The 26,075-nt window shown below is 41.1% G+C and overlaps 1 protein-coding gene across 7 annotated transcripts in view; it reads left to right on the top strand.

Moving 5' to 3' along the window:
• ank2a (ankyrin 2a, neuronal) overlaps window positions 1-26,075 on the top strand; it is a 90,944-nt gene that overhangs the window by 41,325 nt on the left and 23,544 nt on the right. For 2 of the 7 annotated variants that reach the window (XM_074630187.1, XM_074630188.1), the window contains exons 18-43: window positions 21-218; window positions 600-698; window positions 1,616-1,714; window positions 1,823-1,921; window positions 2,025-2,123; window positions 2,224-2,296; window positions 4,022-4,148; window positions 4,337-4,415; window positions 5,335-5,438; window positions 5,803-5,838; window positions 7,353-7,577; window positions 7,729-7,827; window positions 8,344-8,498; window positions 9,377-9,588; window positions 9,685-9,892; window positions 10,781-10,877; window positions 11,004-11,232; window positions 11,680-11,805; window positions 11,904-12,026; window positions 12,131-12,163; window positions 12,259-12,280; window positions 23,762-23,839; window positions 24,019-24,150; window positions 24,455-24,595; window positions 24,709-24,919; window positions 25,277-25,355. In XM_074630187.1, coding sequence (XP_074486288.1) covers window positions 21-218; window positions 600-698; window positions 1,616-1,714; window positions 1,823-1,921; window positions 2,025-2,123; window positions 2,224-2,296; window positions 4,022-4,148; window positions 4,337-4,415; window positions 5,335-5,438; window positions 5,803-5,838; window positions 7,353-7,577; window positions 7,729-7,827; window positions 8,344-8,498; window positions 9,377-9,588; window positions 9,685-9,892; window positions 10,781-10,877; window positions 11,004-11,232; window positions 11,680-11,805; window positions 11,904-12,026; window positions 12,131-12,163; window positions 12,259-12,280; window positions 23,762-23,839; window positions 24,019-24,150; window positions 24,455-24,595; window positions 24,709-24,919; window positions 25,277-25,355 — 3,183 coding nt within the window. Of the gene's footprint in view, window positions 1-20; window positions 219-599; window positions 699-1,615; window positions 1,715-1,822; window positions 1,922-2,024; window positions 2,124-2,223; window positions 2,297-4,021; window positions 4,149-4,336; window positions 4,416-5,334; window positions 5,439-5,802; window positions 5,839-7,352; window positions 7,578-7,728; window positions 7,828-8,343; window positions 8,499-9,376; window positions 9,589-9,684; window positions 9,893-10,780; window positions 10,878-11,003; window positions 11,233-11,679; window positions 11,806-11,903; window positions 12,027-12,130; window positions 12,164-12,258; window positions 12,281-12,417; window positions 23,012-23,761; window positions 23,840-24,018; window positions 24,151-24,454; window positions 24,596-24,708; window positions 24,920-25,276; window positions 25,356-26,075 lie in introns of those variants that run through there. The other 5 variants (XM_074630183.1, XM_074630182.1, XM_074630184.1 and 2 more) reach the window with 4 other exon arrangements.

The raw sequence follows: 26,075 nt of genomic DNA, 5'->3' as shown, positions 1-26,075 counted from the left end.
TCACTTTCCTCCCTTTCTAGAATGGCTACACTCCTCTCCACATTGCAGCCAAGAAGAACCAGACGAACATTGCGTTAGCTCTGCTGCAGTACGGAGCAGAGACCAACGTTCTGACCAAGCAGGGAGTCAGCCCTCTCCACCTGGCCGCCCAGGAAGGACACGCTGAGATGGCCAGCCTGCTGCTGGGCAAAGGAGCTCACGTCAACACAGCCACTAAGGTCACACACAAACTCAGACACGTTTTAATGCTTCTTCTGTCAGACACTTGTTTTAGACACTGCATCTATTACGGTTGTTTATTATTACTAATGGGTGCAGGTGGCACCATTAGTTCTCTTTAATCTTGCAACCATTCAGAATATGCAACAGGGATTGAGTTATAGATTTTTCTGTAGTGCCCCACATACCAATAACTGTATGTATAGTGTTTCACCTAAGTAGTTACACACACAGACACACAACACAAAGACATTGGTTTCATACTAAGGTTTCGGACATACTAAAAAAGTGTCACATACTGTTTTAGTGTAAAATTAATACTATGTTAATATGGAATTTCGTACGCAGCCTAAGACAACTCTGTGCTTTGTATGTTACAGACGGGACTGACGCCACTGCATCTCGCAGCCACGGAAGACAGAGTCAATGCAGCAGAAGTTTTGGCCAAACATGATGCCAACTTGGATCAGCAAACTAAGGTACAAACACACGCACATGGATGTACACACAAACACACTAAAATAGTCCCTGATGTTGTGATGATTATATGGAAGTGGAGAAAAGAGCGTTATACTCGCTGGCTCATTCATGGGAATCCCCCTGGTTTATTTTGGTGTATTATGTAGTTTATTTTGTGTGCATTCACTGCAGGAGGTTGTGTTTACCGGCTGCTTTTAAATGTGAAGAATCTCTCAACCAATAAATCACAAAAAGTAACACATACAAACAAATTCAGCATATCTGCCACCTGCTGGCTTTAAGGAAGCATGGCAATGTCTACATCATACATCTACTGTACATCAGGACTATTCAATTACTTACTAGATTTGAAAAACAATGAAGGTGCCAAGGGGCCAGATATTTACATTTCCTATCTGATTTGCAAAGCTATGAATTTAAATGTGAAAACAATACACCATGTTAATCTTTAATAAACAAAATGTTGCCTCAAAACATTTTTTTTTATCCTATTTGACTCTCTTAAATTTCCTCTCCTTAAACAGCCTGGGTTAAAACATTTTAACTAAATAAGTATTTCTGTGCTTAACAAGACATAACTAAGGAATGGGCTAATTAACCTACTAATAAAATGATGATCTTCTAATAATCAAACAATGTAAACACACATACATTTTGAATGTTAGCAGATTATATAAATAATAACACACTGATGTTGCTTTTAACAGTCCGGTCAAAGGGCCGGACGGAGATCGTTAAAGAGCCGAATTCGGCCCACCGGCCGCCAATTGAATAGGTCTGATCTACATCATTCAGGGTGCTTTGTATTTATGACCGTTTGTTGCACAGCTTCTCCACAAACAAGGAAAACAAAGCAGATAAATCTGGAAATAACTATTTGTTTTTCATCCTTACATCCTCCCTACTACTCCTACAGCTCGGATATACCCCTCTGATAGTGGCTTGTCACTATGGAAACGCCAAGATGGTGAACTTCCTGTTACAGCAAGGTGCCAGTGTCAATGCCAAAACCAAGGTAGAATTCAAATGTCAAACTTGAAGTGCAGAAAATAAGCACAAGACACAAAACAGTTAAAGTCTCTGTTATTTAGTTTTTACAGTGATAAAATCTTTGCTTCTGTAGAATGGATACACACCCCTTCACCAGGCAGCACAACAAGGGAACACACATATTATCAATATGTTGCTGCAACATGGTGCCAAGCCCAATGCTACTACAGTGGTAAGAAAAAAAAGGAATTTACTATCTTCTCATTAATGAGCAAAGTAAATGAGTAATCTCTCTTTTATTTCACATGAACACTATCTCTCTGTCTTTCTGTTAGAACGGAAACACTGCTCTGTCTATTGCCAGACGTCTGGGTTACATCTCTGTAGTGGACACACTGAAAGTCGTCACTGAGGAGGTCATCACTACCTCAACGGTAAGCTTGTGCGACCTTTAGACTTCCACATATGGAACCAGTAAGTTTTGTCTGAAATTTTCCAGAAAACCTGATTAACTTTTCTCTGTTTTCACATCAGACGGTCACAGAGAAACACAAGCTCAATGTTCCTGAGACCATGACTGAGATCCTTGATGTGTCTGATGAAGAAGGTGAGTTAAGCAAACATCAAACAACTTACTGTTTGAAGACAAAGGGACGGGCAACGTTTTTTGAGGCTACCCTTATCATCGGATATTATAACTCTAAACTGACCTTGGATAAAAAAAAGCTAGCTCTCTTTGTTCAATAGTCATAAAGAGCTGTGTATTGTTGGTGACGTAGTTTTGTAGCCGTGGATCTTAAAGCTGTGTGTTTCATAGCTTTGGGGCTGGAAGACGAGCCCTTATCTGAGATGTCTGTGGAGCTGGAAGGTACTGCAAAATGGTTGCCCTGCTCCGCCAGCCTGGTGTGGACTATTTGTTCTTGGAACTAATTGGTGTGAACATATTGGTAGTGTGCAGTCATGCTGTTTTGAGAATTTTGTCTCCAGCCTTTTACTCCAAATCAGTAATCCCCAGAGTCTTAATATGTCAGAGTTTTGTTGTTGTGCAATTAATCTAACTATAGAACGAAGAATCTCTGTCTGTCTGTATGTCCTTCGCATATCTTGAGAACCATTCTTCCAATCGACTTCACACTTGGCGGGTGTATTGCTGGGGACCCAAGGGCTTGCAGTGTTGAATGTGGTGTAATTTGGCCAGATGATGGCTCTATAACAATGAACTTTGTGTTTTGGCCTGTAACTTTTTAACCATAAGTCTCAGAAACCAAATTCTCCAGGTCCAGATGAATCTATCCTTAGAAGCCATGCCCATTTTGTCCAAATAAGATTTTTTGCTACTCCTCCTACAAATTTTGAGCAATCATCACAAAATTTGGTACAGAACATCTCTGGACCAAGCCGGGAAAATTAGTTTTTAGATGTTCCATACAGTTTTGCTATGTCTAGCCCTAAAAGTTAGCTCCAAGGGCTTATATTACAAAAACATGTCCTATCTCCTCAACACTTTATGCTATTGCAACCACATTTAGTGAACATGTGTAGACATTATGTCTGAGTGACCATCACAAATTTGGTGCCATTTGGCCAATAGAAGGCGCTGTAGCACCGTTCATCCAATCAACCTCACACTTAATTTGTGCAAGCAGCAGCATACTGCGGCTCTCGACAATGCTGCAAGCAGCACTTCTGGAGCCAAGCAATCGGCCCGTAACGGACAGACACACACTCCGATTTTACATAAGCAGACCTTCCTTGATCTAACACCTTGTGGTTTATTGGGTGTAATCAGAACTTTGTTTATTGTGTTTTAATGCAATGACGGAAACTAACTGCATGAAATGTGTGGGGCTGTGGATGTGATCATAAAAGCTATGATAATTATGGATAATTGAGGAATGCAGTGGTTTAATAAAGCTGACATACAAAAATACATTGTCCACAAGGTTGTCAAGTCTTCAGAACCAAAGACCTGTTTCACAAAAGCAATTTGCGAGCAATGCTCAGACGCAGATTGCAAATAGTGGCAGCGTCATGTAGTCCTACTAGAGGGCTCACATGCATGTACCTTAAGTATGGTGTGTTCAGAGGAGTGAAACATGTCAAATGAACCTAGTATGTTGGAAATTTGGTGAAAGGGGCCTGTGACTGGAAGTTCTCACATGATTCAATGAGCTGAGATGGAAAAGACAGGCAGCAATGATTGTGGACATGTTTAGATAAATACAGTCATAAAAGATCCAGAACTTCCTGGCCAGGTCTACAATTTTAGTTTCTCATAATGAAGACTATTTTTTCTATGCTATAACTCAAATGGCACATCTTTGTCTCCCAGGTGAAGACACTATGACGGGTGATGGAGGAGAGTATCTGAGAGCGGAGGATCTCAGAGAGCTGGGAGACGACTCTCTGCCAGGACACTACCTGGATCCCTTCAGCTACATGAGCCACAACCTTGACAGGTCACGATCGACACATACATACTCGCACTTAACAAAATCTTATCAGCACACAAGTAAAGCCGGTGATGACGCATAATGCATACCGTCATCCACTGCTGTTGACCGACCTGCCATGATGTACATGCAAACATGTCTAAAGACAAATACATAAAAAGACACTCAGAAAATCCAACCTGCTTTTCCAACAGGCCGCAGCACACTCCCATTCACCAAAGTTTCCATCAGAGAGACGGTGTTCTCATCGAAGACATGATTACAAGCCACCAGGTGAGGACAAAGCATACAAAAAGTCAATGGTTTTTGTTTAGATTTATAAGATAACCTTACCTAAAGGGATAGTTTGGGTGTTTTGAAGTGGAGTTGTATGAGGTACTTATCCATAGTCAGTGTATTACCTACAGTAGATGGTGGTCGGCACGCCACCAGTTTGGAGAAACAGACAGGCTTACCGGCATGGGAGCAAAGTAATGTACTGCTGTAGATGGGGCCAGCAGAAAAACGTATTTTAGCCATCTAAAAGAAAGGCTCACCTAAAAAAATCAATATCAGTGTGCGTTATATTTAGAATATTTTGCTGGTTTACATTGCTGTGAGACAGCGATACAGTCTATGTTTCCGACGGGGAACTGAAGTCGTTATCTATGCTCTCACCAAAGCAATCAGTTGGTGAATCCCAACTAACCAAAGTCACACAATGGCACAAACAAACTATCCGATTGAGGCAGTGGAAGATCAACAACTCACCTGTTTTACGAGGTAGAATTACTGGGTTTTTTCAATGGAGTCTGGTGGCTTTTAGTGAGAGCATAGATAGATACAACGGCTTGAGTTCCCTGTCGGAAAGGGTTGTCTGCAAGATAAAGCGGCGAAAATATTGTAAATGTACACTTTAACTGACATTGATTTATTTAGGTTGGCTGTTACTTTAGGTAGCTAAATGTTTTGCTGCTGCCCCCGTCCACAGCAGCACACTGCCTTGCCCCTGAGTCGGTTCTCCGGTCTGTTTCTCCAAACTGGTGGCCTGCCAACTATCATCTACTGTAGGTAATACACTGATTATGGATAAGCACCTCATACATCCCCACTTCAAAACACCCAAACTATCCCTTTAAGGTGTCCTTAGTTTAGAATATTTGAGATTATTTGGGCTTTTGTGACTTCATCTGGCCTGCTTGTCGGTCTGTAGGTGTCGGCTCTGTCTAGAGAACATGATAAGGACTCGTTTCGTCTGAGCTGGGGAGCTGAGCACCTTGATAATGTGGTGCTGTCCTCCAGTCTGCTACACTCTGGGTATACACACACACACACACACACACTCACTGCTCCCTCGTGTGAAAGTGACACTAAAGATGTTCATTTATTCTTGAAATGGAGACTCCATCTCTCACATGTTTTTGTTCACTATCAGGAGTGTATGAGTCACCTCTGAGTCAGTTTTAATTTTTCCTTACATTATTCTTCACTTGTTCACGTCTGTGTCGTCTACTCTATTCTTTCACCTTTGCTGCTGTGTCTTTTTCTGTCTCTGGTCAGGTTTTCCTCACTTTATTCTTTATTCTCTTTTTGTTTGTTTTGTTGCCTCTCTGTGCACCTTCTTGTCTTGTCTTGGCTGTGTTTGTGATTGTGTGTGTGTGTTGTTGTATTCTGCTTCTAGCCGTTCCTCTCCGTGCCTAGACCATGACAACAGCAGGTGATACTCTTTATTCTTTAATTTGGCTACTCTCTCTTCCTTCTCTCCTCCGTGCCCGTACTTTTTTTCTCATTCACTTTTAAATGATCTTCGCATTCCCATCCTATCTGTCTGCATGATTACATAATGCACGACTTTACATTTCCAGGGTTCAGGTTTTGTTTACGAGAGATGTTCCAACCTAGTTTTTTTTTTTATCCTTGATGCAGATCTAACTCCTTTAATCTTGAGCATCTGCTGAGACATAGACCTAATATAATACTTATATTTTTCTACCTAATGTAATAGCACTGTATGTTGAGAATAATGTAGCACAGTGGGGCGTTTATGACAGCTGGATCTGAATTTGCTAAATTCAGATCCTTAAAGAATAAGGCAGGTCTTAATGTAGTAACGGTTTCTTTATTGTCAACAAATCCCATGAAAGGATCTAAATCTGTTATGTCTTTTAACTTCCCTACGCCCATTTCTCCCTACGTCAAGACAAAATCTTTAAAAACTGTTCACAAATGTATAATTCCATTTAAAATAAAATGACTGTAATTTCCTAAAACAGCAAATATTACTCAAACAGATAAAAAGTGCTGGTCTTGCAATTTTACTATAGATATCTTTAACCCTCATCCTACTAACCTATAACCTATAACATACAGGGTTTACCGACTGGGGGAATAATCTACTGTAAGAAGCAACCGTCAAATCAAAACCATCAAAATGTTAACTTAATTCTTCTTAAAATATTATTAGTTATGTAATTAATGTCATCTGAAGAAAAACAAACAACAGGTAATTATTATTTTATGAAAGGTACAGTTAATCTGCAAAATAGACCGAGCACATGAGGAAATCTGTCTGCTGCATCTGTGTCTGTCTCCTTCAAAATGACCCTACCCCCCTGATAGTCTGTGATACTTTAAATCAGGACCCATGGCAAACATTTTATCCATCTATTCTATTTTAAATATTAAAACTGCATAGGCTGTAGTTGGGTGCTTTTGACTGTGGTCCCCCAGGACCCAATAAATTGGTCTTTTTAAGAAGCACTAATTGAAACAGAAACGGAAAACAATGATATGAAGTCATTAGGAACAAGTTGATCGACAAAGTCATGAAAGAATTGGAATGAGTAATGTGTGTAATCATTTCATATACAGAAACCTTAAGTATTACTGTAAGCATTTGCTTGCCTGAAGATACCTAATGTTTGATGCCTATTTGCTCCTTGACAAACAAGATTATCCAGAAAGAATCTTGTTCAATGCCCTCCTCTTTGCTTGTCTGGCTTGCAACAAGTTTGAGTGGAATGAAACTGGAAAGATAACAAGCTGGAATGAAATAGTATCTGCTGAGATATGCTTGTTGTTATATCAGTACTGAATGGTGTCATGAAAATGGTCCCTTCTTGCTGTAATGTCGGTTGCTTTGTCTGCATGGAGGCATCTGTGCCGGAAGTTTTGCATTTATTAACCACCAATTGTTAAAAAAATAATTTCTTGCCGGACCCTTTTCTTCAGCTTCCTGGTCAGCTTCATGGTAGACGCCAGGGGCGGGGCCATGCGTGGTTGCCGTCACAATGGCCTGCGAATCATTGTGCCACCGAGAAAGTGTTCTGCACCCACGCGGGTGACCTGCAGGCTGGTGAAGAGACACCGTCTGGCCTCTATGCCCCCTATGGTGGAGGGTGAGGGGCTGGCTGGTCGCATCATTGAAGTGGGACCCACTGGAGCCCAGTTCCTGGGGTAAGTGTGTGTGTGCTTGAGCGTGCGTGTACTATACGTGTGTATACGAGTTTGTGTGTGTCTATTTGCTTGTGTGAGTGTGTTTACACTGTTGTGTGTGGTGTGTTCATATTTTCTTCTTCATTCCCCCTCTGTGCTGCGCATGGATCAGTAAGCTCCACCTTCCTACAGCTCCGCCTCCTCTAAATGAGGGCGAGAGCCTGGTCAGTCGCATCCTGCAGCTGGGTCCTCCAGGAACCAAGTTCCTCGGGTAGGACCATGGTTGGGGGACACCCTAACCATCCTGGAAGTGGTCACATACTCACCCATATTTTTCCACTGTGTCCACCTGTGTTTTCCATGATATATGAGTAACGTTTTATTTTCATTTTGTTACTTCCTTTGTTTCTTGGTTCTCTAAAGTGCAAGCCGACCTGTTGCCTTGTGTTGTTGCGTTATCCCCGTGTTTTCCTCAGTCTACCAATCCCCAGACTTGTTTCTAGTTGGATTCTGCTCCTGATATGGAATGGATTTTCTCTTTGTGTTTAAATATTTTTTCAAATGACCTTTTCATGAATATGTTTATTTTACTAGGCATGAAATGCACCTGATGATTTTAAACTCAAATTTGACTCCTGTGTTCTTTTTTTTTTTTTTTTTCTTGCATAAATCAACCCAAACATCATATTATCCCTGACAAAGCCAGCTCTGCCAAACTGAGTTCACCACTAACGTACCTTTTAAGTCCAATTTGTGTTTGACTTTACCTTGTCACCCTTTTTTTTAGGCCTGTGATCGTGGAGATCCCCCATTTTGCAGCCCTGCGGGGAACAGAGAGAGAGCTGGTGATCTTGAGGAGTGAGACGGGCGAGAGCTGGAGGGAACACCACTGTGACTTCACTGAAGAGGAACTGAACCAGATACTTAACGGCATGGATGAAAGTAAGGGATCCTATCTAGACTGTGATGCTAACCAAGGGTTGTTGATCAGGGTTGATATCTCACATCAAAGTGTTTTTGATGCCAACACAACGGCACAGAAACTTTAAAGGTACAGTGTTTAGGATTTGTCAGGATCTAGTGGTGTAGTTGCAGATTGCAGCTAACTGAGTACCCCTCCGCTCACTCCTCCCTTTTCAAAACTACGGAAAGTGAGCCGCTGAGTGCAAAACCATGGTAACGCCGTTAGCCTTATTCAGAGGCCATCCTTACCTTAATAATACTACTTTAGGAGCAACGGAAGTCAGACGGCATCCTGGCAGTACCACGGTTTTGCATTCTGCGGCTCATGTTACCGCAGTTTCACAAGTCTGTCGGAGAACTACGGTGGCCTTCAGGTAACGTAAAAAGGCTAAAGACTCTCTCTAGAGCCAGTGTTTAGTTTGTCCGTTCTTGGCTACTGCTACTGTAGAAACATGGGGGAGCAACACAGTAGACCCTGTGAAGACGACCCGCTCCCTATATAGATATGAAGGGGTCATTCTAAGCTAACAAAAACAACAATTTTTAGTTTCAGGTTATTATACAGTACATTCATGAAAACAGTTATGAATATTATATTCCATTTCTGCTAATAGATCCCCCGAAATGTTACACACTGGTCCTTTAAGCCACAATATGATCACATTAAGCCATAACACAGGCCACAGTAAAGTAGTGAAACATGACAGAGACGCCATTTCGATTACACTACTGAGATAATAATGGGACGCAGAAAATATAGGAAATAATGAATGAATGAGAAACGGAAATAATCTTACACCTGAAACCTCATTCTCTGCTGATATGGTATTTATACTAAATATTTCTGATCTTCATAGAACTTGATTCCCCGGAGGAGCTTGAAAAGAAAAGAATATGCCGCATCATCACGCGAGACTTCCCACAGTATTTTGCGGTGGTGTCACGGATAAAGCAGGACAGTCATTTGATTGGACCAGAGGGCGGTGTTCTCAGTAGCACTCTTGTGCCCCAGGTCCAGGCTGTCTTCCCCGAAGGAGCCCTTACCAAGAAGATCAGAGTTGGGCTACAGGTATGTACAGTGCATTTCTTGGCCAGACACAAATCAAATGTTCAAAGTTAAGGCAACCAATAAAGTTATGTTGATACATTTTGTACCTTGTCCCAGGCTCAGCCCATTGATGTCGAGTTGGTGAAAAAGATTCTTGGTAACAAAGCCACATTCAGCTCGATTGTCACATTGGAGCCACGAAGGAGGAAGTTCCACAAACCAATCACCATGACGATCCCCATTCCCAAGAGCTCCAATAGTGACGGGTCAAACGGAGTGTACAGTGGGGAGGTCCCCACCTTACGTTTGCTGTGCAGCATTACAGGTAAGTATGGGGAATAACCAATCCTCATCAACATCAGCAAACATTCAGAAATTAACACATCGCATTGCATTATCAGCTATCATTAGCTGTTTAGACTAGTCAAAACCATAAACTGTATATAAGAAGTGGAAGTAGTCACTGTGACGTCTTCCATTGGTTTGTGGACTGCCGATTTGAAGCCTCAAGTTCGGCATTTTGACCGTCGCCATCTTATTTTTTGCAACCAGAAGTGACACGAGAGGGTGGAGCTAAGTACAACCAAATGCTGAATAAGACATTTTAGGAGACCAGAATGTTACAATTAACTTTCATGAGCTTAAAACACAGTGTGAAAGGGTTAAAGTTGTAAGACAAAAACACAGAGAACTCCCAGGCCGGCAACGCCGTGGTAGCGACCTGTCAATCACAAGGTAGCCACGCCCTAAAGCATACCTTGCTTTATGGTCTGTTTGACTCTAAATGGGACCATAATTTACTAAATGAACATCATGCTGTATTGAAGAAGACTTGAAACTAGCGATTGAGACCATAAACTCATGTTTACAATGTTTACTGAGGAAAAAAATCAAGTGAGAAGTAGGCTCATTTTCTCATAGATTTCTATACAATCAGACTTCTTTTTGCAACCAGAGGAGTCGCCCCCTGCTGCCTATTAGAGAGAATGCAAGTTTCAGAAGGCACCTCTGGATTGGCTCCAACTTCAACTGGTCAAAATAAATACTCAAAATGTTACCTGTGTAACGTAATGTCCTCTAATGCAACATCTACGTGGTTTTGGCTTTTTCCATCAATGCATGCTTGGATCAAGAAATCTTGTCATATAAGTACAACAAGAATTGTGAAAAAAACGTGACAGGTTGGGTAACAAATCATGGGTCTGTGTTTCAGGTGGAACCACTCCTGCCCAATGGGAAGACATCACCGGCTCCACGCCTCTCACCTTTGTAAACCAATGTGTGTCCTTCACCACAAACGTGTCAGCAAGGTAAATTCTTCCTATGGTTTTAAATTTGGAGTCAAATATCCATCACACAGAAGCTTAATACTTGATCTGATATACTCCTTTCCTTTGCGTAGGTGATTGGACTAAATGTGTCCTTTATATTCCTAGGTTCTGGCTGATAGACTGCAGACAGGTCCAGGAGTCTGTTAGTTTTGGCTCTCAGCTGTACAGAGAGATCATCTGTGTTCCATACATGGCCAAGTTTGTCATTTTTGCAAAGACACTGGACCCCATTGAGGCCCGTCTGCGCTGTTTCTGCATGACGGACGACAAGATGGACAAGACCCTGGAGCAGCAAGAGAACTTCACTGAAGTGGCTCGTAGCCGAGATGTTGAGGTGCAGTGTGATAATGGGGACTAAATAAGAGGGAAAAGTGTAGGAAAGGGTTCATCTGAACTCAAGGGGGGTGAGACGAGAAGTAATGCTAAATTCTTAGTCTGTAGCCACATTTCAGAGGTATAAAGAAGGATAAAAACAGTAATGGAAAGTGCAGAGTGAAGTTGGTGAAGTGGGTCTCTTAAAGGGATAGTGTGGGTGTTTTGGAGTTGGGTTGTATGAGGTTCTTATCCATAGTCAGTGTATTACCTACAGTAGATGACGGTCGGTACGCCCCCACGCCTATCCTTTAAGGGACACTAGAAAGAGGTTAGTGCAGACACAGACTACCAACTGGTTCTTATTAATACAGTTTGTGTCCTTTAAAAATTCTGCCAACACTGCTTGAGATTTTAGGACCTTAATAGTTTGTTTGAATCATGAAACGGCTCTCATGTCCACGCACAGGTGCTGGAGGGAAAACCCATATTTGCTGACTGCTTTGGAAACCTGGTGCCTCTTACGAAGAGTGGACAGCACCATATGTTCAGCTTCTTTGCCTTCAAAGAGAACAGACTGGCCCTCTTCATCAAAGTATGAATGCACAGTGGATAAAAATGTCTAAAAATGAAGATATATCTTTATAAAAATATATGTAATTAATGGACTGAATTGTTGATGTTAATGAACAGATTAGGGACACAGCACAGGAGCCATGCGGTCGCTTGTCCTTCACCAAGGAACCACGGACGTATCGTACTCTTAACCACAATGCTATCTGCAACCTTAACATCACTCTCCCAACATACTGCAAGGTTAGTTTGAATACATCTCAGTTTGTATTGATGTAACAATAGTACATTTATTTTTAGTTTCAGTAACTGCACTGTTTGCTTTCTCTGTTTTTTCTTCTCTTTAGGAGTCTGATTCAGACCAAGATGCAGATGATGAGGTGAATAAAGTTTACTTGAGGCAGTACTACAAGAAAGAAAGAGTAATATCATAATTAGGATGTAGCTAACTATGCTTTTTTGATCTTCTTTGCAGAGCGAGAGGAGTGACAAAAAATGTAAGCTGAACTCTGTTGTTTTGTGTCTCATGTTAAACGATTTTTAGAATTTTGTGATTTATTTATACATATCTTTCAAAAATAGATTGATGCATTTTAGACATGTTACAATCCATCTTCAATGGTTGATGTTTGTACTGAGGGTGCCATTATATAATATTTTACATAAATATATATTGTATATTAATTTCCCCAGTACAACAGTCTAAATTGAAATCACAACACTTGATTAATATAACTGGTCATAAAGGTTGTAAAGTATTAGTTTATAAATATTAACATCTGTGTGTGCTAAGAGATGCACTGATTGATATATGTTACTTTCCATTTGGATTAACCCTGCTCTCTTATTTTGCTCTACTAACACTGTGTATAGTTACACATTTTTTACTGGCAGCTATGCTATGGCTGATGTACTCTGCATTCCTCTAACTCCAAACCCCACTGACTTTCTCCCACCCATATCATTTTCTGTATGACCCTTATTTTATTATCATAAACAAAGGTCAAAATAATACTTTTTATTCAAATCCACTCAAAATTGCTTTGATTTCCAAGGTATTTGTGTTAGAAGTTAATCTTATCTTGAGAATAATTATGTTTTGTGGTAATAATATACAATATAAAAAGTATTCATTTTGACCGATTATTTTCTCACGTCACATTCATATAACATTTTTACCAGTGGCATGCTGAAAAAATTTTGTTCTGTACAAAAAATAATTGACAAAACAACATCATTTTATTTGTTTTTTTGTTTCAGTGTGTAGATTTATTGCTGGTTTATTTGTTATTATCAGTCATTTGTATGAATTTGGCCACTCATCTTCTTTACTTTCACTACTTTCATTTACCAACTTTCCTGAGTTGTTTTCATTCATTCATTGAGTTGCACTATAAAACAAATCCCTATTCACATTTTTACATCATTTTTATTTTACATCACTAGTACTTATTTTCTGTGTGTGAACGAATAGTGATATAAGGTCACAAAACAGTTAATTACTGTATAACATAATTTACAAATTTTAACCTGTAATGGTATTTGATATCACGGAAAATGCACACATCTAAAAAAAAAAGTGCTATTTTTTTAAATATATATATATATTTAATAAATTTAGAAAATCAAGTATTTTTCGATAAAATATTCTATCATTTTTCAAAGTTAAGTGAATAAAGTCAGTACTTTACATTGCTTACAAATACTCATTATAATAAAACTTTAAAACAGACAAAAAAAGTAACAAAGACCTGATTACTGGACATTAATTACTTACTTCACACCTCCTCTTACTAAAAACCCTATTAATTTTGTGTTGAAAGTTTATTATGTTTTCTATTTTTTAAACTTTAATTTGTAGGCAGACATGACTCTTCATGTCAGCAACAATCTTGAGAAGTTTTGTTTGTCTGTTATCCTTCCTGTCCCTTTGTTCCATATGTAGATTTCTCTGTTCCCTTTGGTTCTTTTTGTACATTATAACGTTCTGAATACTTAGTCAAACCAATTAGATTGATAATATTCTTGTCCATATTCTACCTGTTTTGTTACTCCTCCTGGCTTTGCTTATGCTGTTGCTGCTCTCCTTCCCTCCAAACTCTTCTGGATCACTTTATCATCTTCTTTTTTGGTCTTCTTTTCAAGACTTCCTTACCCTCTGTCATTCTTCTCCTTACTCTGTGAATTGAAGATGGATTTTTGATGGCATTGTCTTGATCACAGTTTTCTGATGTCTCTCTTCCCCACTTCATTTGTCCCTTATGTTATTACCCTTTTTGGTTATGAAAATTTTTCAATTGAAGATGATGAGTCTGAATCAACTGAGACATTCTCCCTGAGAACTAACCAACCTCTTGACCCTGCAATCCTTGCAAGCCCGGACCTTCTCTCAGACATGTCGGACGTCAGAATGTCTGCTACTTTGACTGCAGAGCAAATGGAGCACTTAATATGTGAAGAGAGAGCTGGAGCTAGAGGGTTGGAGGGAAAAGAGCCTTTGGCTATTGTGTTCAAAGACAGGCTGGAAAAGGTTGGAGGGATTCAAAGAGGTGGCACTAACGATAGTAGACAACAAGCTAAAACAGAGAAATGGGGTTCACTCTATGAGACTAAGACTGTTGAAATGAAGTATCCCCCTGTCGAAGAACCAGTCTTTCAGGAGATTTGCATTGAGGGGAAGACTTCAAGTAGTTCTGTCACAGAGGTCAGAGACATGACAGGCTTGGTCTCGCACCTCAGCATCGACATGGACGAATACCTGGAACACAGACCTGTTGCGACATGTAGTTCTCTAGAAGACCTTGTCCAAGACAGAGTTGAACAGGTTATTGTAAAGCGTGACGGCAAACGGCGTCCCCCAGATATCAAGAAACCTATTAGGAAGAAACTTAGAGACAGAGAGCGTTCTGGATGTAGCAGCTCTGAGGGTGAGCTGGAAAGGATGAGCTCTGAGGAGTCTTTAGATGGCGATGTTCTTCTTAAGGAGAGTGCCCTTGTACCCACCACAGTTATGGATCCTCCAGTTTCTCCTTTAGTGGTTGAGACACCTATAGGATCAATAAAGGACAGAGTTAAAGCTTTACAGAACAAATTTGAAGAGGAGGAGGTGCAAAAGAATACTCAGGAGCTAATTCCTCAGGCAAAATCTTCTATCACCACAAAGAAGAATGAGGCAGATATGCCAGAACTTCCCAGACTTCCCATGTCCCCTAAATCCCCCAGATCTCAGACGGAGAGATTAGAGGAGACTATGTCTGTTAAGGAACTGATGAATGCATTTCAGACTGGACAGGACCCTTCAAAAAATAAAACTGGCCTTTTTGAGCACAAAGCAGTGGCTTCTTCTTGTATCTCAACATTGATATCTGAGTCAGGAGATTCTGATCAGATACAATGGACAGAACAAAGTCCTATGCAAGAGCCGAAATCACAAACCCAAACTCAGAGGCTCACAAGTTTCTATCAAGAGAGTGATTTCAACAAACCTGACAAAACAGATTTGGAGGATCGACAAGTAGGCTTAATCAGAGATGACTCTGAGGAATCACAGTTGATTTCACATAGTGCTTCTTTTGGAAAGACAGTAACATTTGCTGATAAAATTCAATGTGACAATAGAAGCGTTATCCCACAGACAGAGGTACCAGAGAAGGAGACTATGTCTGTGAAGGACCTGATGAAAACATTCCAGACTGGGCATGATCCCTCAAAAACTAAAGCTGGGCTTTTTGAACACAAAGTTGAATCCTCTTGCATTTCAACAGTGATATCTGAATCGGAAGATTCTGAAGAGATACACATGAGGAAGCTCACAAGTTTCTTTCAAGAGAGTGATTTCAACAAATCTGACAAAACAGACATAGAGGATCGACCAGTAAGCTCAATCAGAGATGACTCTGATGAATCACAGTTCATTTCAGATAGTACTTCTTTTGGAAAGACAGTAATATTTGCTGATACAGTTCAACGTGGCGATGGAAGCGTTAGCCCACAGAGAGAGGCATCAGAGTTGTCAAAGGAGACTATGTCTGTGAAGGAGCTGCTGAAAACATTCCAGACTGGGCATGATCCATCAAAAACTAAAGCTGGGCTTTTTGAACACAAGGTTGAATCTTCTTGCATTTCAACATTGATATCTGAATCGGAAGATTCTGAAGAGATACACACGAGGAAGCTCACAAGATTCTATCCAGAGATTGATTTCAACAAATCTGACAAAACAGACGTAGAGGATCGACCAGTAAGCTCAATCAGAGATGACTCTGATGAATCACAGTTCATTTCAGATAGTACTTCTTTTGGAAAGACAGTAATATTTGCTGGTACAGTTCAATGTGGCGATGGAAGCGTTAGCCCACAGAGAGAGGCATCAGAGTCGTCAAAGGAGACTATGTCTGTGAAGGAGCTGCTGAAAACATTCCAGACTGGGCATGATCCCTCAAAAACTAAAGCTGGGCTTTTTGAACACAAAGTTGAATCCTCTTGCATTTCAACAGTGATATCTGAATCGGAAGATTCTGAAGAGATACACATGAGGAAGCTCACAAGTTTCTTTCAAGAGAGTGATTTCAACAAATCGGACAAAACAGACATAGAGGATCTACCAGTAAGCTCAATCAGAGATGACTCTGATGAATCACAGTTCATTTCAGATAGTACTTCTTTTGGAAAGACAGTAACATTTGCTGGTACAGTTCAATGTGGCGATGGAAGCGTTAGCCCACAGAGAGAGGCATCAGAGTCGTCAAAGGAGACTGTGCCTGTGAAGGAGCTGCTGAAAACATTCAAGACTGGGCATGATCCATCAAAAACTAAAGCTGGGCTTTATGAACACAAAACCGTTGCTTCTTCTTGTATTTCAACATTGATATCTCAATCAGGAGATTCTGAAGAGATACAGACGACTGAACAAGGGGCTACACAGGAGCCAAAATCAAAAACCCAAACTCAGAATCTCACAAGTTTCCACCAACAGAGTGATGCCAAGAAATGTTACACAGCAGACTTGGAGGATCAAGCAATAAGCTTAAGCAGAGATGACTCTGAGGAATCACAGTTTATTTCAGATAGTGCTTCTTTTGGAAAGACAGTAACATTTGCTGATACAGTTCAATGTGACGATGGAAGCATTAGCTCACAGAGAGAGGCACCAGAGAAAGACACTATGTCTGTGAAGGAGCTGATGAAAGCATTCCAGACTGTGTATGATCCCTCAAAAACTAAAGCTGGGCTTTATGAACACAAAGTTGAGTCTTCTTGCATTTCAACATTGATATCTGAATCAGGAGATTCTGAAGAGGTACACACAACCTACCAAGGTGCTACACAGGAGCCAAAGTCACAAATCCAAACTCAGAATGTCACGAGTTTCCACCAACAGAGTGATGACAAGAAATGTTACACAACAGACTTGGAGGATCGACCAGTAAGCTTAATCAGAGATGACTCTGAGGAATCACAGTTAATTTCAGATAGTGCTTATTTTGGAAAGATGGTAGCATTTGCTGATACAGTTCAATGTGACGATGAAAGCATTAGGCCAAAAAGGGAGGCATCAGAGGTGTCAGAGAAAGAGACTACATCTGTTAAGGAGCTGATGAAAACATTCCAGGCAGGGCAGGACCCTTTGAAAGGTAAAGCCGGGCTGGGTGAACACAAAGCCATTGCATCGTCTTGTATTTCAACACTGATATCTGAATCGGTAGGTCCTGAAGAGATACAGACAAATGAACACAGTCCCACACAGGAGCCAAAATCCCAATTCCAAGTACCTCATCTCACAATTTTCCATCCCCAAAGTGATGTTGACATATGTGGAACATTGGATTTAGAGGCTCAAGCAGTAAGTTTAAAGAGAGATAACTCTGAGGAATTACAGCTAATTTCAGATATTGCTTACTTTGGAAAGGCAGTAGAAATTGATGATACTATTCAGTTTGATGATAGAAGGGTGAGCCCTCAGAGAGAAGAGCCAGAGCTGTCAGGAAAGAGCCGGGGCAGGATGCAGTTAGAAGAACCCGTCATAAGCACTGGTAGGAGTTCTTCTGAAGACATGCAGATCAGTCCTGATCGAAGACCTTCTGAGGATTTTAGTGCTGATATAAAGGCAGAGCTTGAAGAAAGTCCTGAGTACCAGCTATTCAAGGGGACAGCTGAAGATGTAAGCAATCATCTGGAGGCACATGAGGAGGAAACACTGGCTGATTCTGATACAAATCCAGCAACCATCTCCAGTCCCTGTATAAAAAGTTATTTTGGGAAAGGTGCTTCTCTTACTGAGAATCAAATGAAAGATGATGATCTAAGTCCTGAGAGTCCCAAGCATGAAGGTATGGCTGAATCCTCACGCCTTGATATTAGGACCCCTCGTTCCAGTTCAGGGGAGAGCGAGAATTATGAAGGACTCACAGTGACACATCAAATGACCAATGAAATGCTGACATACTCTACTAGGAGAGAAGAAACACACATCATACATTCACAAGAGGAGAGACTTCACCAAGCCAGCAGAGACTACACAGCAAATGATCATGGAAGCAAAATATTCTTTACACAAACTGACACAGAGGTCGAAATCAAGGAGCCACAACTTCAAGAAGTCCACATTGAGAGGAACACATCTAACCAGGCATCCACCGCAGTAAAAGATATGTCAGGGATGTTGTCCTTAATGAGCGGTGACTTGGATCAGTATCTAAAAGCTCGGCCTGTGGCACGTCAGCCACCAGGAGAGGATATTGTTCAGGAGAGATTTGATCAAATAATTTTAAAAAAGGACAACGATAAAGGAATTCTTGCATTTGTCATTGATGAAAATAAAGTAAAATGTGCAAATGAACACATGCAGACAGATGTAGTTGGAGTCACAGAATTGTCACCAAGTCCTGTAACGGAGACACCATTCCAAGAAGTTTGCATCGAGAGAAAGACAGGTCATGAACCATCTACAACTGAGAGGGATATGTCAGGCATGTTGTCACTGCTCAGTAGTGACATGGATCAGTATCTCGAGGAAAAGCCAGTGGCAACACAATGCCACCTAGAAGAAGAGGATCTAGCCCATGAGAGCTACAAACAAGTTATACTGACAAGAAGTAATTCGGAGGATAAGATAGATGTAGAGGCCGATGAACACATGCAGACCGATGTTCTTGGAGTCAACGAATTGTCACCAAGTCCTGTATTGGAGACACCACTCCAAGAAGTTTGCATCGAGAGAAAGACACAACAACAACAGTCTGCAACTGAGAAGGATATGTCAGGCATGTTGTCACTTCTCAGTAGTGACTTGGATGAATATCTTGACGAAAAGCCAGTGGCAATACAATGCCATCCAGAAGAAGAGGATCTAGTCCACGAGAGCTACAAACAAGTTATACTGACAAGAAGTAATTCGGAGGATAAGATAGATGTAGAGGCCGATGAACACATGCAGACAGATGTAGTTGGAGTCAACGAATTGTCACCAAGTCCTGTATCGGAGACACCATTCCAAGAAGTTTGCATCGAGAGAAAGACAGGCCATGAACCATCTACAACTGAGAGGGATATGTCAGGCATGTTGTCACTGCTCAGTAGTGACTTGGATAAATATCTTGACGAAAAGCCAGTGGCAATACGATGCCATCCAGAAGAAGAGGATCTAGTCCATGAGAGCTACAAAGAAGTTATACTGACAAGTAGTAATTCGGAGGATAAGATAGATGTAGAGGCAAATGAACACATGCAGACCGATGTAGTGGGAGACAACAAATTGTCACCAAGTCATGTATTGGAGACACCATTCCAAGAAGTTTGCATCGAGAGAAAGACACAACAACAACAGTCTGCAACTGAGAGGGATATGTCAGGTATGTTGTCCCTTCTCAGTAGTGACTTGGATGAATATCTTGAGGAAAAGCCAGTGGCAATACGATGCCATCCAGAAGAAGAGGATCTAGTCCACGAGAGCTACAAAGAAGTTATACTGACAAGAAGTCATTCGGAGGATAAGATAGATGCAGAGGCAAATGAACACATGCAGACCGATGTAGTTGGAGTCAACGAATTGTCACCAAGTCCTGTGTTGGAGACACCATTCCAAGAAGTTTGCATCGAGAGAAAGACACAACAACAACAGTCTGCAACTGAGAAGGATATGTCAGGCATGTTGTCACTTCTCAGTAGTGACTTGGATGAATATCTTGACGAAAAGCCAGTGGCAATACAATGCCATCCAGAAGAAGAGGATCTAGTCCACGAGAGCTACAAAGAAGTTATACTGACAAGAAGTCATTCGGAGGATAAGATAGATGCAGAGGCAAATGAACACATGCAGACCGATGTAGTTGGAGTCAACGAATTGTCACCAAGTCCTGTGTTGGAGACACCATTCCAAGAAGTTTGCATCGAGAGAAAGACACAACAACAACAGTCTGCAACTGAGAAGGATATGTCAGGCATGTTGTCACTTCTGAGTAGTGACTTGGATCAATATCTTGAGGAAAAGCCAGTGGCAATACTATGCCATCCAGAAGAAGAGGATCTAGTCCACGAGAGCTACAAACAAGTTATACTGACAAGTAGTAATTTGGAGGATAAGATAGATGTAGAGGCGAATGAACACATGCAGACCGATGTAGTTGGAGTCAACGAATTGTCTCCAAGTCCTGTATTGGAGACACCATTCCAAGAAGTTTGCATCGAGAGAAAGACACAACAAGAGTCTGCAGTTGAGAGGGATATGACAGGCATGTTGTCACTGCTAAGTACTGACTTAAATCAGTACTTAAAGGAAAGGCCAGCAGCAATACAATGCCACCCAGAAGAGAATCTAGTCCATGAGAGCTACAAAGAAGTAAGACTACCAAAAGAAACTCTTACAATCTCCCCTGAACATGATGATGAGATGATGTCACCAGAAGATACAAATTTAGACTTTGTGGACCTCAACAAAAAGGGAGCTGTGGAGAGTGGATGGCAAACATCTTTCCATGGAGATGAAAGAACTAAGAATTTTTCATCTGAGGAGGGTGAGGCTAAAACCTCACCATGTGCAGCGTCACATTTTAATGACTCTACCGAATGGGCGGTAGGCATTACAAAGTCACATGTGACGATGGATGACTGTAACAATGATCATAAAGATGCCAATGTAGTTGATGCTCATTCAACCCTCAAAACACACAAAAGTAGTTCTGACACATCACAACGACCAGCCAATTTGGAGAACCTAAACACTTTGGTTTTTGGTGACCCAGCTAAAGAGCCATGTCATCAAGACTCTCTAGAGGCAAGTCCTCTCATGGAGGATGGATCTTCAAAAAAATCCCCTGATTCAATTGAGCCAAGCCCTACCGGAGAATCCCCTAGTCCAGACTCTCTTGAGGGAAGTCCCACTCAATCAAAGTACACAGAGTTTAAGATGGCAGTCAAGACAGCTGTGTACGAGGATTATGCCTCCCAGCTAAAAGCATGTTATTCTTCTGACAAAAATATTTACAGGGATGAAAGTGAGCATGATGAGCAAGAAGACAACTATGCGATCATCCAAATGCAAAGTGAGATAAAGGAGGACATACATTCCTACTCAGCAGACACAGTACCAGATGGCATGTCTTCTGACACCAAAATATGTGACAGTGAGAATCTTCACATACTCATAAGGCAAGACTCTCTTGACGCAGATGATAGCGAGGATGATGCCATCAATAAACAGTTCACCCCAGAAGAGGAGATGTTTAAAATGGCTGCAAAGATCAAAACATTTGAGGAGATGGAACAGGACGCTAAAATGAAGAGAGACAAATCAGAGACAGGTGATTTCAGAGATGATGAGCCAGATCTAAGATTTGGCCCAGTTATACAGACTCTCTCACAAGATGCATCAGAGGAGAATTCAGAAAAATATGTGACAGATAAACACCATTCAGATGATGACAAAGAAGTTGAGTCACCACTGACAGATGGTTCAGGTTCTGTTATGAAACCTCAGGCTATGGCGTGCACTAAAGAACTAGAATATGTTATTTTAGGGTGTGAGGGTGAGAATGATGTAGCCCTGAATGCACAGCTTGAGGCTGAGGAACAGATAAATCTTTGTCTCGCAGAGGACAGAAAAACACCTGATAAAACACCAGGTGGGGAGAGAAACCCTGATCCATTTCAGTTTCAAGAGGGGAAACTTTTTGAAATGACCAGAGGGGGAGCTATTGATATGACAAGAAGAAGTTTTGATGAAGGGGAAGGATATGCATTTTTCCATATAGGGGAACATCCCGTTGATGAAGTTGTACCAGAGACTGGGAGTGCCAATGACACAATTCCTACTCCCAAACCAAGAACTCTCATCAAAACCTCAAGTGACAAGCCAGAGAGTGAGAAGTCACTTTCTGAAGCTGATTTTGGCAGCTCCGTAGAGGTTCAGCTTGGTTCCCCCAGTGATTTGGAGAAACTGACCAATGTTCAAAGTGAGGTTGGAAACCTTGAAAGCCTTGGTCTAGGTTATCTAGACTCTACCATAGCTGACCTTCAATCAGACACATCCACTGTTGCCCATTCAGCGTACTCAGGGCAGAGCCATGATTCTTCAGACTCCTCCCCTGATGATGATGATGAGGAGGAAGATGAAGAAGACCCATGCTCAGTTATAGAGATGTCCTTTTCAGCTGCACAGGCTGGAATCCCAGCATATCATCAGGATTCATGCCGACCTTTGGAAATAACCATGAAAGACACACAGAAATCTGAGCTTGATCGGGGTAAAAGAAAAGCAGAAAAAAGATCAACTTTGGATCGTAGAACTAGATCTGAGGCCGATAGTGACACAAGTAAAGCCTCTAATAAAGACAACAGGAGTTACTCTGACAGTAGTCAACCCACTGATAAATCCAACTTTTCTCCCTCCAAACTTCCTGTCATGACGCAACAGAAACCTCCAACTCCGACCATCTCCTCCTCCTCTCTCCAAAGGAAAGAAATCCAACTCTCTAAGACAACAGAAACATCTGTTAGGTCGTCTTTGGATGCGGATGATATCAGCAGTGCTAGTCAAAAGAGTCCAGACTCTGTTATCTTCACATATGACATTCCAGCCTCACACAGTTCTGATTCTGAAGGCAACCCGTTGCCAGAAGTGCAATCATCTTCTGGGAGAGAGGATGTATTTGTATACAGGCCTGCCTGGGATGACACGGTGGAAACTCAGATGCAGAGAATCGTCGATGAGCCAACTCCAGAGTGTACGCCAGGTATGGCCAGACCTACACGAGCTTTTCTTTCCTATCTCCTCTCCTCAGCAGCAAGACCCTTTCCTCTTCCTAAGAACATGTCACAGTTATTGTTTTCATGTGTGATTCGTCTTGTCCCATCTTGCATTGTGTTTTCTTGTTTGTATTTTGTGTCTGTGTGTGTGTCTGTGTGTAGGTGTGCACGTGCGTGTGTGTTGTGGTGTTTTGCATGTTGGTAAGTTACTTTTCCATCTGTGTATGTATATATGCAATCTCAAGATTGAATGGCCATGTTGTTAAAGAAGTAGTAGCTTTAACAATTTAGATGCAGACTTCCACTCTTGTATTGGTATCTGTACTACTAATACAGCTTTACTAATATTAGCATCCACATCGCTTAATCAGCACATTAATGTCATTGCTTACACTAATGATTAAAAACAGGATTTGCTAATTGTGACCAAATAATCATAGCCTGGAAACAAGACAACTCCTCTTCGGAGTGACGAATCCAACCTTCATGTTATCATCCATGTCAACATTACAGACCCACATTTTATTTCAGAGTATTACAGCCCATACCATAGAATCTTCAGGATATAACATTTAGATCTACACTTACAGACTACACAGATCAAGTATTTTTATATAACTAGTAACTAAAATGTGAAAAAGCTTTACTTTGAGTTATATATAGGTAATGGTATTCTACACCTTGAACTGTTGAACGTGATATTAAAATGTTATGTTTGGCTGTGACGGCATTTTTAGTGGATTGGCAGGATGATGCTGACAGGAAAGAGGAGACATTAGCTATTGTTGCAGATCTTCTTGGCTTCAGCTGGACTGGTAAGCTGTCAAATAATTCAATAATTTTGCAAGTGTTTTGTTAGAATTGGAACTGATGCATTTGTGTACAGAACTGAAGGGATAGCTGAAAATGTATCCATGTTCTAGCAGCCAAACACAAAATATGGTTCAAGATTTTTTTACCTTATCATTCCTTGTTTTGTTACCCATTACTCTAGAACTGGCAAGAGAACTGGAATTCAGTGAGGATGATATCCAATATGTGAGAGCCGAGAATCCTAATTCCCTCCAAGAGCAGAGCCATGCTTTGTTGCAGCGCTGGGTTGAGCGGGAAGGCAAACATGCCACAGGTACATGGCATGTTGGTCTAACAGATTTCAATTGACATTTTACTAGTACTTGTCAATACAGTACTTTAAATCCTGTTAAACATTGCATGTTTGACGATACTGAATGCACTATTATTTTTTTTTATTTCATGCACTCCGGGCAGTTGTGTAAACACCGCCTGTGCAATTAACCTATTTTAACTTTAGAATCTATCAAATGATTTGTGTATTTGTTAGACCTGTATTCATAATGTGTATTCAATGTAATCTTACATTCGAAATTCATAAATAATTTCTTTGTTGTGTTGAATATTTTTTTCCACAGAGGATTGTCTGATTAAGAGACTAACCAAGATCAACCGCATGGACATCGTCCATCTTATTGAAACCCAGATGAACAAGTCGGTTCAAGAGCAAACGTCTAGAACTTATGCAGAGATAGAGAAGACACTGGATCACAGTGAAGGTAGTAAAATCTCCAAACACTCTACTCAGAAACCAGTTTGAAGGCTCTATCAAACACCAGGCTGTATTTGTGTGTTTGCTAGCACTCTTTTTCATCATGTGTGTGTTTTTCAGTGTCAGTAGCCCTATCTTCAGTGCAAGAGGATGCAGAGAGCCCCAGAGTAGTGAGAAGGGTGGAGTCAGACCGCAGACCACCCCCAGCTGTTTCTGAAGAGGACCTTTCAGTTGCTTCCCTACTGGATATTCCTTCCTGGGCAGAGCCTGCTGGACACACCCACTCAGAGAGCATGCATGGTGACCTGTTGGAGGACCTCGAGATCCCACAGTAAATTATTCATTTGAAATTATTCCTGAATCTGCAACACACATCGGCAGCATAGCATAGTGCCACATCATTTGACGCACTTCAACTGACACCCATTGCACACACCAGACACGTCATATAGGCATAAAGAAATAAAGAAGTAATCAAAACTGCTGTTTTTATGGAGGTCAATATTTCCCAGCATGTTGACACTGGGAAATGGAACAGTGTCATATCATGATATAAGGAGGGTGCAGGTATTTGCCCTATGACCCTTGTTTGTGGGTGTTGCCGTTTAGTCTTGTTAGATTAGGGCTTTGACATATCACTTTAATGCAATGTCATATTTTGTGACCTTGCCTTCTTTTTGTGTTACAGTGAATTGAACCCTAACCTGTGGACCTCTGAGGATGTAATTACACAAGAACCTACAAGTTACGACAACTTGGATGAGCAAGTAAGTACGCTTCCCACGTCAAAAGAAGCAGCACTAGGAAGCCAAGCAACTCAGGTTCATGACCTCAAAGTTAAAGTCCAGCAAGATTGCTGCAGTGTTGATGTTCATTTCACCAGGCCTTTCCAAGGTGGCACTGAGTGCCAAGTCAAAGATGACTCCAGTCAAACCTTACCATTGAAGCAGTGTGGTTGTGAAGATGAGCAAGGGCAATCACATGAAATTCTGAAGTTACCATCATCTATATCTATCAGAGACTTTGGTTTGAGCCTATCAGAGTCAGACCAAGCTGAGACTGACTTCAGTGAGCTTTGTGATGAGTTTATATATATACCCCAGCATACAAATGCAGCTGAAACCATTGTCAGAAGAATTTCTGACAATGCCTTGCCACCAGAGGACCACCAAGCAACTCTGGCCATGACTGAAGATGACACAGATGTAGCTCAAAAAAGCAAGCTCTCTGTGAAATGTACTGATGATGTCACAGCCCTACTGTCTGGTCATGACAAGATCCCACAGGTTTCAGGTGTGGACATGGGCTTCAAACCTTTCAAGTCAAGCAAGGAAGAAAATACCAAACCCCAAGGGTACAGTGATGGGTATCTGCAAAACATACCCTTCATTGATGATTCAATTGGACCCGTCATTGCCACAGCTAAGTACAGCATGGTGAAACAATTCAAAATGAAGGTACCAAATTTGCCAGAAATTCTGGCAATG

This window comes from Sebastes fasciatus, chromosome 3 (genome assembly GCF_043250625.1).
Source record: "Sebastes fasciatus isolate fSebFas1 chromosome 3, fSebFas1.pri, whole genome shotgun sequence".
NCBI classification, from domain to species: domain Eukaryota; kingdom Metazoa; phylum Chordata; class Actinopteri; order Perciformes; family Sebastidae; genus Sebastes; species Sebastes fasciatus.
Note: the sequence above shows the minus strand (reverse complement) of the source record. Positions and strands in the feature narration are given on the sequence as shown.